Raw genomic sequence first — 12,820 nt, forward strand, 5'->3', positions numbered from 1 at the left:
GAGCAATAAATATTGAAGGTTGCCTATAAAATGTTTGATACCTAGGAAATTCAAGTGAAAAACTGATTTAGTAGTGTACATCGTGTAAGGGGAGCTGGTGCGGGTGGAATCTACCAGCAGCAACACAAGTACAGAACACTGAGATATCCTCAAAAAGCAGTGGCAGGATACTGTGCTAGGAAGTCTGGAAGTCATATACTGAGCAACTAAAAGAAGATGCAAATAAAAGGCATGACTCGTTTCGGGATCGGAAGCAAGCATGAGGGTTATAAAACCATCACGTGTTTCCAAAAGTGTCTTCTCCCCCAGGAGCCTGTGCCCATCCCCGGGGGGTGACCTGAGGTGACGTGGGCTGGTCTTTCGGTAGGAGGAAGAGGAGGAGCAGCCGCAGCCAGCGCAGCCTCCCGCTCTGCCTGTGGAGGAGAAGAAGAAGATTCCAGATCCAGACAGCGACGATGTCTCTGAGGTGGACGCCCGGCACATCATTGAGTAAGGCACCCCTGCCGAGCTCCCCCTCTGCCAGCTTCCTGCGAGGTGGCGCCGGCACAAGCTGTTGGTACCCCAGCTTCTCCCTGGACCACACTGTCGAGCTGGCAGCCATTGTGGGACCACAAACACCAAACTGATTTACTTCAGGTTTCGCTGATATTCATAGGGATTTAATGATGTATCTTCCATTCACGTGGTTCATCTTGTGTCTAGGAAATTGGTTTACAACAAAGGCCGCCTTATTCTTGTGCCCTGGCCCCAGCCCACCCCACCTCCCTGGAAAAAAATTTTTCCAGCATCCTGTGTCTTCCACAGGTATTCCGTGCATCAGTAAGCATAACACATATCTGTTTTCCTTTTCATTTGCACAAGTGTATCTGGGCCACTGTGTTCTTCCCCTTGCTCCTGTGTCTGTACACACGGGGTGTCTTGCTGTCCTCTGCATCTGGCTGCATGGCATCCCCGTCACGTTCCCCTGTGCGTAGCCTGTGTCTGACAGTGGTCGTTTACATTATTGCTCATCCTTTGTTCCTGTAAGCACAGTTAAAATTAACATACCAATTTCCTCGTTGCTTACAGTACATAGTTACAGGATGCTCTTAAATAGAAGATTGAGAATATTATATGAGCCATAGGTATGAAGGGAACCACCAGAACAAACCTGCAGTCCTCTGAATTCACCAGAAATGTATAGGAAAAAACCCACTAAACTAAGAAAACCAAGCTCACTGTGCAAAGAGTTGTAAGAAGATATAAAAACAGAAACCTCATGCAGCATACAACAATATGACAGAAGTCAGATCACAAATATCTGTAGCATTAATGAAATGCAAATAGTTTTAAGTCACTTTTTAAAAGAATTCCAGATGGGATCACAAAACAGCCATAGCGTAAATGATGCTGGTTTGTGTGAGGCTGTTGAGTGTACATTTTCCCTTCTGGCTCTGGAACTCACAGTGCACAGGGTGGGCCGTGTGACCAGCCTCTGGTTGACAGTGCCACTCATTCTTTGGTGTGACCGTGACGTGGCTTCTATTTGGGAAGGTTGGGTAGGGACCCACAGTAGCCAGAAGTCCAGACTTGGCCCCCGGGTCAGTATTTGCTGCCTCGCCTGACCTCAGAGTGTGCAGCACACTTCTGCTTGTCTTCTGGCTCAGGCTGCAAAGCTGCTTCATGGAGGCTTGTGTCAGAAGCACGTTGTAACCGACGCGAAGGTGCTTCCTCACGCCATGCTTCCATCTTGCTCCCAGGAATGCCAAGCAAGACGTCGATGACGAGTATGGTGTGTCACAGGCCCTCGCCCGCGGCCTGCAGTCCTATTATGCCGTGGCCCATGCCGTCACCGAGAGGGTGGATAAGCAGTCAGCGCTGATGGTCAACGGCGTCCTCAAGCAGTACCAGGTAGGTTGCGAGGGGTGAGGCACATCCACAGGGCAATCTTAATGGAGGGGTCCCTAGGTTGTGGGTGGCTGCCGACGTCAGGCAGACCCGAGCTCACTGTCTACTCTTGGTCTTTGGACAACTTGCTCTCCCCATCTGTAGAGCAGGGTCATGATCTGACAGGGAAGATGAAACGGCGCGGTGAGTCAGCATCTGCGGGGTACCTGGTGCTTGGAGGTGGGCTAGGAGCATTTCATGGCTCTTAGCTTCTGAGCTCCCCAGGAGCTCTGAAGTAGGCGCTGGGAGCCTCCGAGTGTCAAGGGGAGTTGGAGGTACCACTGGGGAACCGAGAGGTGCAGTGATTCCTCAAAATCGCACAGTTTGGGGATGGCCAAGCCAGAAGGGGACCCAGGTGTGGAGCTCTGTGCAGTGTGAGGGACAAGAGCTGAGATGTTGAGGGCAGAGGGCCAGCCGAGAAACAGAGCTGCTCATAGTAGAAATTTCTTTTTCTGTCGCCCCACATCCTAGGCTCATCTATGAGCTCCCAAGAGGCAGCTGGTACATCTCCCACCAGAGAACATGTTGATACTCAGTTTGGTCATAACCCCGAACCCCAACTTTCCTTGTAAGAACTCTCAAAACCTCCATGCTGGTATCAGATTCCAAAGGTGAAGGCGAATCCAGTGGCCAGTGGAACTTTCCAGAGGCCAGTGTGTAATTCAGAGAAATCATATCATGGCCACAACTTGTGTAACTTGTGAAAATTTCCAAATTTTCTTGATAACATTATATTTATCTTGGAAACAATCTTCTCTTCAATTGCCTGTGTTTTAGAAAGCTTCGAGGAGGGAGGGTGTAGCTCAGTGGTAGAGCACGTGCCTAGCAAGCACGAGGTCCTGGGTTCAATCCCCAGTACCTCCATTAAAAATAAGTAAATAAGTAAAAGCCCAATTACCTCCTCCCCCAAAATAAAATAATAATAAACAAAAATTTTAAAAATAATAAGAGAAAGCTTTGCAAACTTTGGAAAGCCTTCAGTTAATCTTGAAATGCTATCTAGGCAGCACGTGTGGTGGGTTCATCAACAAGTTCCACTGAAGCCCTGGCGCTTCCCCAAATCCAGTGTCACGTGGCTGGGGAGGTTGGTCCCGGCGCTGCCTGGCCTGATGTCAGGCAGTGCCGGATGGACACTGTAACAGTTAGAAACTTAGCTGTTCAAGTGCACGCAGAGAGGAAGCTTCATGTGCATGTCTCGTTAGCAGAGCGACTCTGTGATTTCACAGAAATGGTTGCTGAGGTTAAGACTGAGTGCAAAGGCAGTGCGCTGACGCAGAGCCAAACACAACGCCGGCCGCGGGGTCCCTGACTGGGGCGGAACTTGGGAGTCTCTGAGGCACGGGGGGCGCTCTGGGACCCGACCTGGGCTTCATCCTGGCCCCTCCTTGCAGATCAAAGGCTTAGAGTGGTTGGTGTCCCTCTACAACAACAACCTGAACGGCATCCTGGCCGACGAGATGGGCCTGGGGAAGACCATCCAGACCATCGCCCTCATCACGTACCTCATGGAGCACAAGCGGATCAACGGACCCTTCCTCATCATAGTACCTCTCTCGTGAGTGTGCCCCCGGGCCTGGCGCCCAGCGGAGGCCCCGCTGCCTGCTTCACCCGCAGCCCCGCCTGTGCTCAGCAGCCTGTGTGTTCATTCACTTAGGCCACCCTGACAAGGGACCATAGCCTGGGTGGCTTCAACAATGGGCACTGTTTTCCTGGAGGCCACAAGCCTGAGACAAGGTGTCAGCGGGGCTGGTTTCTGCTGGGGCCTCTCTCCTAGCCTGGCAGGCAACCGTCTTCTCCCTGCGTCCTCACACCGCCTTCCCTCTGTGTGTGTCTGTGCCTGGATGTCCTCTCAGGGTCACCAGTCATAGTGGATTAGGGCTCACCCTAATGAACTTATTTTTACTTCATTACTTCTTTAAAGACTCTATTTCCAAATGTAGTCACATCCTGGGGCACTGGGGGTAAAGACGTCAACATACGAATTTTGGGGGGGACATAGCTTGTAACTCTGGTGTCGGCATAGGGCGGAAGGAGGGCGGGTGATGGCGTGCTGGCCATCATCCCTGTGGGGCAGTGCTCACAGGGTGTCCTTGGTGTCTTCTTCAAGCCCCACAACCAGCAGATTCCACACAAGGTTGTCACAGGAGCTAGACAACCTCCCACTAAAAATGAAGAGTAGAGCCATTTGAGCAAACCCTGTTTGCACTCCTGGCTGGGGCACTGAGCCCTGTCGGTCACCTCCCAGCCTCGTCCGGGCAACACAGAGCTCAGGTGTGGGATGTCTGGGTACCCAGTGTCCTTGGGAGGCTCTCTCACTCACCACCCCTTGGTGCTGCTGGCCTCTTCCTCCCAGCAGGTACCCTTCCAGGGGCCAAGATTCCTCAGGTCGCCGTGGGCATCCCTCTTCCCAGCTCTGTGTATGTCACAAAATGGTACACTTGCTCAGGGCTTTTCCAGAAGTCCCAGGACTGGCTGTCATTGACAGTTCAGGTCACATGGTAGGCAGCAGTCCTGCCACAGGCCTGGAGGGTGGTCTGCGCTGATGTGGCCAGGCCTCTTGTGTGTGCACCTGGCCTGGCCCTCAAGGACAACCCCTTCATATTCAGCCCAGTGCTCAGCGGGTACCATGTCCACCTTGAGTCAGCTGTCGGGGGGAGGATGGGAAGCTGACTGCTGCTCCCCCAAGCCCACGAGAACGCCCCTCCTACCTGTAAGAAGGTCCAGGTCTCCAGAGGCCTCACACCCACAGTTTGTGGTCCCAGAACCCTCCCAGACTTTATGTGGACAAGTTGATTTCCTCCTCTGCCTTCTGTCCCTCGTGGTGGTGAAAATCTGGCTGCCTTGGCAGGAACAGATCTTCACAGAGAAAGAACTGTTTCCATAGCACAGCAGTAGGTCCGGGCCTAACAGACGGCCTGGCCTCGCCCTCCCTCCTGGTCAGACCCAGCTGGCCTCTCGGCTTCCCGCTGTCCTTGCCTGGGCTCTGTCTCCCAGCCCGCCTATGGCTCAAGCCCCCTCCCTTCTGTTTGGCCCCTGGATGTGACTTCAGCTCCACCGAATAGCTCTGTCCAGCATGCTGTTCTACAGCCTGGGTTTTTAATTTTTAAATTGTCATTTTGAAACGATTGCAGACTTGTAAACAATTGCCAAAGGCGGTATAAAGTGTTCCTATACACCTTTCACCCGGCCTCCCACGTCTCACATAGCCCCAGGACGGTTTCAGCACCAGGATAGTAACAGTGACTTAATGAATCAGTGTTAACTGTTAATGAATCTGTCGCCCCCACTGAGATGTGGATTTCCCCACTGAAGGCCTTTTTGTGGTTCACAGTCCCACTTTGCCTTTTATTGTCATGTGTCTGTGACAGTTCCCCAGTCTGTCTTTGTCCTTCATGATCTTGACCCCTCAGTCCTGCTCGGGTATTTGGTAGACTGTCCCTCAGATTGGCTTCATGTGATGTGTCTTCTTTCTGGAATTAACCCCGGGAGGGGATGCCATGCCCTTCCTGGGGCCTCACATCAGAAGGCACAAGCCTAGGGGGCTCCATCACAGGAGGGGGTCACTTCGGTCCCTCCTGATGTGGTGCCCGCTGGTTTCCCCACATAAACCTAATGAGTTTATAGTATCTTGTGGGAAGGTGCTTAGAAACTAAGGGAACGCTCCATTTCTCATTATACTTTCCCCGGTAATTTCCACGTCTGTCAGGTGAGGATCCCTGTGGGAAGTGCCAGGTGGTCCTCCCACCATTCCTTCCTTGTGTGCTGAAATTCCACCATAAGGAAGAGCTTTCTCTTCTTCCCCGTGGACTAAAGTGTTCATCATTCTTCACATCAGAATCGTTACTTACGTTGTTTCAATTCTCCCAGACTTGTCCTGGAGAGATGCTTCGGTTTGGTTCCCGAGTCCTATCAGCACATCCCTGTCATTGGTTGTGTGCTTTAGAATAGTGTTAGATCTCCAGGAAAGTTGAAAAGGGAGGGCATAGAGCTCTCATGTCCCCTCCCCTGGTTCCTTCAGTGGTTGACAGCATCTTACATGACCTTGTTACGTTGGTCACAGCTAAGGACTCAGCCCTGGCACATTACTAGGAACTAAACACATGGCTATTAACTTCATTTCGATTTCACTCATTTTTCCCTAATTTCTGTTTTCAGTTCCAGTGTCCCATAGGACGTTTAGTCTTCCTGTCTACTTCGCCTTCTCTGGTCTGTGACCGTTCCTCAGACTTTGCATATTTTTGGTGACCTTGATGGTTTTGAGGAGAACTGATCAGGTGTTTTGTATGCTGTGCCTCTGTCTGGGTCTGTCCGGTGACTTTCTCATCCTTGGACGGGATGATGGGTTTGGGGATGAAGGCCAGGGGTGAAGTGCCCCTCTCATCACCTCACGTACAGGGAAGTTACTGTCAACGTGACTTTTCACTCTTGAGGTTGGCCTTGATCACTTGGCTGAGGTGGTGTGTGTCAGGTGTCTCCGCTGTGGGGTCACTCTTTTATTCCCTCTTCCATACTGTGTTCTGGGGAAAAGTCACTAAGTTCAGCCCACAAATAACAAGTGGGCAGTTAAGAGCTACGTTGAAGGGGAAATCACCTCATAAATCATTCGGAATTTTTTTGTGTGGGAGATTTCTCCTCCCCTAGTTGTTAATGTATCTGGTTGTTTATGTCAGTATGGCCTCAGTGGATATTTATTTTATAAACTCCAGTGCTAGTTTATTTTGTTGCTCAGATCATTCCAGCCTTGGCCCTCGGGAGCTCTCTCAGTGACTACTCCTTCCCTTTGACGTGCCCCTATCATTGTGGGCTGTTTTTGAGCATGTCTTTGCTTTTTGGCACCCAAAGATGCTCCAGGCTCAGCATGTTCATTTCCCACCCAGGCCTAGAAACAGCCAATTCTCCAAGATGCCCCGGTTTCTCTTATTAGAGAGTGGTCTTAGGAACCAGGGCCAGGCTCTGGGTGCGCTCTGTGCAGTGCTAGGAAGTCTGCGGAAGTGCTCTGGCCCCCGGTCCTCTGTGTCTGAAGCTGCGCACGACCGTCCTGCTGGCTCTGACTTACCTGGGACCACAGGGCTCGTTCCAGCCCTTCTTACCCGGAGTGCGTGCACAGCACCTTCAGAATACTTCTCTCGTGATAGGCAGCATTTCCAACCAGAGTACAGGGTTCAGGTCCAGTTCCTGTTGCCTGTAGACTTAGCGTTTCTAGTCAAAATGTTTTCTCCCAGGGTTATTTCAGCTGGCTTCTCTCCCCATTCCTTTCAGTGAGGTTATGCCATGTGTTCATCTTCAGCCTTTTCACACCCATGTCCCACCCAGACAGGGGTCCAGTCTGTGCAGTGTCACCTCCTTCAGGCCGGAAGAGCCACCTGTGCCCTGGGGAGGGTTTTCAGACTGCGAGTGGCCAGCTGTCCCATCCACCTGTTGGGACATGCTGCTCTCCGCCTTGAGTTTGCTTGTCCTGCCTCCCTCCCGACCTCTGACTCACCTGTCTCCTTGCTCCTCATGCTGCATGTGCCCCCCCCCACCTCAGGCTTTAGCCCCAATTGTTCCCCATGGTTCCCTACAGTAGGAACCAGACCTCAGTGACTGAAATAGGTGATCTGAGGCTGGCCCGGTGGCTTCAAGCTGCCGGGGGCCCAGGGGGACCCAGGGTCCTGCAGTTTTCTGCTCAGTCATCCTGAGTGTGTGGCTCCTGCCTGAGCTTTTACCCTCATGGATGTAAGATGGCTGCATTGTTGCCATCATCCTCTCTGAGTTCCAAGCATGATGGGCAGGGCCATGGGCCACCGGACTGTATCGCAGCTGAGTCTCCCCCTTCCCCACCCTGTCCTCCTTCAAGAGTTGTCCTCGACATACAGCCCAGTGGCTTGAGCTTCCATCTCACTGGCTGAGAGTGTGTCCACCTGGTTAACCCTGGGTGCTTGGGGCGGGGGGGTGGGTCAGTGCGGACACAGCACTATCCTCTGTGGAGCTGCTTGGAGGGAGGAGCTGTGTGTGTCACCAGCAGTGTCTGCCACTTGACCTTTGAGCCCTACTTTACAGACCCTCTGTCTCATAGTCCGGGGTGACTTGTCCCTCACCCGCCCCCACGTCGGATCACTGCCTGCCTCTCTTTCTGCCCTCTTCCTGGCCTGGAGTCCTCACTCCTGCCCCTCCCTCCTCCAGTCCTCTGCCCCAGCATGGCTGGGTCTTACCTGTCTTACTGGGCAGGAATCTTCAGTGGTTACCTTTTTCATTTTGAGGTGGCACCAAGACCCTGTGGCATCTCCTCTAGTCCCAGGCCTCCACAGCATAATCCCAGTGTTCTGAACCTGAAATGAGGCCCTGTAAGTATGCATTTTTCCAGGTCCATAGCATATGGTGTATTCTCATAGGGGCCTCTGACCTCACAGAGGTGACAGAGGACTGGTCTCCAAGGTCCAGGTCCTGGGCCTGGCCCTCACCGGCTGCCTCAATCCAGCCCAGGCCAATCCAGGCTCCTCCCACCCCAGCGGCTGCTGACCACAAACACCTCTGTGTGTCCCCGTGTCTTGCCACCCGGGGCGCCATCCCCTCCTTTCACAGCGGGTCGTTTATTCTGCCAGCTCTGAGGGTCACAGCCACGACAGCTGCACTTGCTTGTGGGTGTTAGTGCTGCTGATGACAGAACCAGAACCTGACTGTCTCTTCCCTGTTTCCACCAGAACACTGTCCAACTGGGCATACGAGTTTGACAAGTGGGCCCCTTCCGTGGTGAAGGTGTCCTACAAGGTACGTTGCAGCCTGAGGAGGGGTGCGTGGACGTGCGGCGGGCAGGAGAGCAGGGGGTGCACGTGGGTGAGGAGGGACTTGTGTGAACGACACGGTGCGTGTGTGCATGTTTTCTCACGTTACACGGGTGGGATCCTGCTGTCGCTGTGCAGCTCGGGTCATTTCATTTCAAGGAGTAATGCTTCCTTGTTAAGTGACGTTACAGGCTCGGTTTGTGGAATATGGTGACATTAATGCATTCACTGAAAGGTTTCATTGTTCTCACTGAGTTTTGGTTACAGCCTGTTCATGTAGGATGACTTAGTGAGTGCAAACCATAGGGTGCTGAGTGACAGGGGACACCAGGACATGTGGGCCCCGTGCAGGCCTGCTCCGAGTGCCATACCCTGTCAAGTGGGGACTCACTGTGCCTCTGGTCTTCATGGAGAAACTGAGACAAAGAGGGCCTCACGCAGCCACTTAGTAGCAGAGCAAGATTGTGCCTGTGGCCGCTGGGCTCCCAGGTCCAGGCTCGGCACCCTATGCTCTGAGGGTCTTGGCAGAGGGAACAGCTTGTGCAGGGAGAACTTGGCACATTTGAGGAGCTAAAAGTCGTTCTGCTGGCAAGAGTTTAGGGAAACGAGTGAAGCTCATTCTGTTTGGAATGTTGGGCCTTGGTCACGTGGGTCTGGATCTTGGAACGGGGAGGGTCCAGCAGGTTTGCTAATAGGGAAGGGGTCGGAGCTGCCATTAGGGAGCAATCACAGCGGCCTGCACTCATGTGGGATATATTGAGGAGGAGGCTCCACTTTCCGGAATGGAGGCCTAGGTGGGGACCCAGAAAGAGGAGGGCCCGGGAAGCCAAGCTGGTTGAATACCAGAAGTGGGGCGGGTGGAGGTGCAGACGACAAGTTCCCGGGGGCCTGGGCAGTGCAGTGCCCAACCTCTCTCCGCTGCCTGCAGTTGGCGTTCTGCACGCGGAGTTGGATGACGGGGCCGCGACCCGCCCGTAACTCCAGGAAGCTAGGATGTGTGCCTTCTCTCCCTCACAGGGCTCTCCGGCAGCCAGACGTGCTTTTGTCCCCCAGCTCCGGAGTGGCAAGTTCAATGTCTTGCTCACAACGTACGAGTACATCATTAAGGACAAGCACATCCTCGCGAAGGTAGCGTGTTGCCTGTAAAAGCAGCCAGCCCGGGCATCACGTGCTGTCAGGGAGCCCCGATCCTGCCCAGGATTGTCATGTGTGTCGCTTCCCCCATCTCAAATCCCTGCAGATCATTTTTCAGTGATTCCCCTGCACGTGTGTAAAAGACAGCTGCTCCATGTGTGTGAAAGACCCCGGTCGAGGTGACCTTGGGTTTACCTCTCTGACTGTCCCTGGGCTGGCCCTGCGTCATGTCCGGAGACTGGGGCCGTTTACACAGTGTGTGGACCAGCTCCTCTCAGGGCTTCTGCCCAGAGAGCCTGGCCACACCTAGTGCCTCCCACCCAGCCTGTCCTGCCTGCCATGACCCTGGCAAGGCAGTGATGCAGTCCCCCACTGTCTCCACCTGTCTCTAGAGTTCTAGACCTCTGCCCGGTGGCTGTGTCTCCCCACCACCGTGCACAGGAAAGCAGCCCATGAAGCATGTGGGATTTGGCATTCGGGGCCTAGCACTCTGCGGCCCTGTGTATTCTGTTGGCCTTGGGCCACCGGGTTGGCATGTTCAGGAGGAGCTGTGCAGGCCCGGGAGCCTCTTAACTGACAGAGTTGCGCAGACTGCTGTAATTAGGCCATCAGTGAACTACTGACAATGTACGATGACCCAGATGTAAAACAGGCACCGTCCCTTGTCCTCAGAAAGCTCTCTTCCTGCTTCAGGAAGGGGTTGAGCCAGAAAATGCTGTGTCTGTTCTAACCACGCAGGAGAGTAGAGTCGAGTGGGGGAGCTTCCAACCCAGGGATGCAGATGTTCACCGGTTACCATGCCTGTGGGCTTCATCATATTGACACCTGGTGCTTCATATGCATCCCCAGCTGCAGATGAGGAAACTGAGGCCCAGGGAGCTAGTGTCCAGCGTATAGTATAGGCTCTCACCCTCCGGCCTGTGCCCTTCTGGGTCACCCTTCTGACCCAGCACAAAGCCGGGCCAATCCCAAGCATGAGAAAGGGCTCTGAAAATCCTGCATTTATCTGACAGTGGCTCACGTAAATGCCCTGCCATGGGGGTTCCTCGTGGGCAGTGGCTGCTAGGCCCCTCCCCCAGTCAGTCCTGCCCTTTTCATCTGGGATACCGACAGGCACTGCTTCAGTCAGGCCACACTGGGTCCCTGGGAGATCGAAGCCGAAGCCAAAGTGGCTGTGAGACTGGTCACAGTCATACGTAAATGGAGATTTATGCCCACGGCTCCCACCTGCAGACTCACACTTGCCGTTAGACTCGGCGTCTAGCCTGTGTCCACTGGGCATGTGGCCACTGACAGGCTCTGCGGCGTGGCCGGGCCCCGGAGCTCACACACTGGGCCTGCCTGTGCTGCTCCTGCGTTAGAGCCTCAGCCTGCTGATTGGAAAACACGTCCGTTACCGAACCACGCCCCCTGGAGACCCCACCCTGATGGGCTTCTGGTCTGCAGGGGCCACGTTTGGGGGATTTTTTTCTGTGCCAATTACTAGCATATGTAATTTTCTTGGACAACCAAAGTCCTTTTCTGCACCTGCTTTATTCACCCAGTAGCAGGTCACGGGCATGTCTCCCTGTCCATGTGTAATCCTCACCCCACATTTTACAGAGGCTGCGATGTGTGGCTGTCACTCGGTGCACTGGTCTCTTGTCAGAGGACTTTGTCGTACCCACATTTTCCACCAACGGGCTGTTCCGCCCGAAGCCTTCTTGCCTAACGGTCCTGAGACTCCCGCCTAGCCGGACAGTCCCCGCGCCTGTCCTCCCCTGACCGCCTGCTCTCGGGCCCGCAGATCCGTTGGAAGTACATGATCGTCGACGAGGGCCACCGCATGAAGAACCACCACTGCAAGCTGACACAGGTCCTCAACACACACTATGTGGCCCCCCGCCGCCTGCTGCTGACAGGCACGCCGCTGCAGAACAAGCTGCCCGAGCTCTGGGCGCTCCTCAACTTCCTGCTGCCCACCATCTTCAAGAGCTGCAGCACCTTCGAGCAGTGGTTCAATGCGCCCTTCGCCATGACCGGGGAGAAGGTGGGTGTGCAGCCGGCCCCGTGGGGGTGGGGCGGGGCAGGGAGCCGCCATCACTGGCCCCAAGCATCTCCGAGGACCATCCGAGTTGGACGGTCTCCGGGCTTCCCTCACCCCGCGCCTCAGGCACAGGGAGGAAGACCCAGCTAGTGCTTGAGGGGATTTAGATCTCACCCTGAGATTTCAGTCAGGGAGTGATGTGGTCAGATGGAGTATCTTCAGTTTTTAAAAAGTGTTTTGTTTTAAACCCTGTGGCCGGTGTCCCTTGATATCTATGGCTGTGGATGGCACAGTCAGTCTGCTTGTGGACCAGCTGCATTTTCTGTTGAAGAAGATTGAGATCTGAGTCTGGTGCCTGCGGTAGCGGGCACAACTGCAGGGTTGAGGCGCATCTCTGCCGCTGCAGCCGCGTCTGGGGCCACGGGGCCGCCATGCCCTGACGGAGGGGCTGCTGTCGGCCTCAGCCACGAGCTCCCCCTCCTTGGTGCTGTTTGAGGCAGAAGCCCTCCTGAAGGAGGGACTGAAGCCTTTCCGAGAGCCTCATGATAAAGGAGACCCCAGTTTTCATACTCCCAGGATCCCATCCCAGGAGCTGAGGAATAAATGCTCTGGTTTCACTGATTTTCAAGTTGAATAAAAGCCAAAGAGGAAGAAAAGATCAAATGTCATCTTATTCTTCACTTAAAATTTTTTTTTTAATTCAGCGTCTTATCAGAGTAGCAGGCCCCCAGGGAGAGCAACATTTCTTTCCCTCCGTCCCACCCAGGCTGAGGCGACAGTGGATTTGGGCTCCTGGTGACAGAGCCCTCCATGAGAACAACCCGCATTATACCAAATGCTCCATAAACGTGGCCCAGGCGGTGCCATCTAACTTTAGTTTGGACATGTTGGCGGGTTTCCGACACCGAGTTTGTCTTGCTCTTGGGGAAGTGACACTGTGTACTGCCATGTTTTAGTCCACAGGGGCCCTCGC

The 12,820-nt window shown here is 54.0% G+C and overlaps 1 protein-coding gene and 1 non-coding gene across 20 annotated transcripts in view; both read left to right on the forward strand.

The window, feature by feature from the left end:
* SMARCA4 (SWI/SNF related BAF chromatin remodeling complex subunit ATPase 4) overlaps nucleotides 1-12,820 on the forward strand; it is an 80,880-nt gene that overhangs the window by 35,450 nt on the left and 32,610 nt on the right. For 12 of the 19 annotated variants that reach the window (XM_074350801.1, XM_074350803.1, XM_074350802.1 and 9 more), the window contains exons 14-20: nucleotides 368-489; nucleotides 703-804; nucleotides 1,740-1,890; nucleotides 3,318-3,481; nucleotides 8,607-8,673; nucleotides 9,705-9,815; nucleotides 11,608-11,850. In XM_074350801.1, coding sequence (XP_074206902.1) covers nucleotides 368-489; nucleotides 703-804; nucleotides 1,740-1,890; nucleotides 3,318-3,481; nucleotides 8,607-8,673; nucleotides 9,705-9,815; nucleotides 11,608-11,850 — 960 coding nt within the window. The remainder of the gene's footprint in view (nucleotides 1-367; nucleotides 490-702; nucleotides 805-1,739; nucleotides 1,891-3,317; nucleotides 3,482-8,606; nucleotides 8,674-9,704; nucleotides 9,816-11,607; nucleotides 11,851-12,820) is intronic. The other 7 variants (XM_074350790.1, XM_074350792.1, XM_074350794.1 and 4 more) reach the window with 1 other exon arrangement.
* Nucleotides 2,718-2,790, forward strand: TRNAA-AGC (transfer RNA alanine (anticodon AGC)). The gene has a single exon. It is a non-coding gene; the product is annotated as a tRNA-Ala (tRNA).

This window comes from Camelus bactrianus, chromosome 22 (assembly GCF_048773025.1).
Source record: "Camelus bactrianus isolate YW-2024 breed Bactrian camel chromosome 22, ASM4877302v1, whole genome shotgun sequence".
NCBI lineage: Eukaryota > Metazoa > Chordata > Mammalia > Artiodactyla > Camelidae > Camelus > Camelus bactrianus.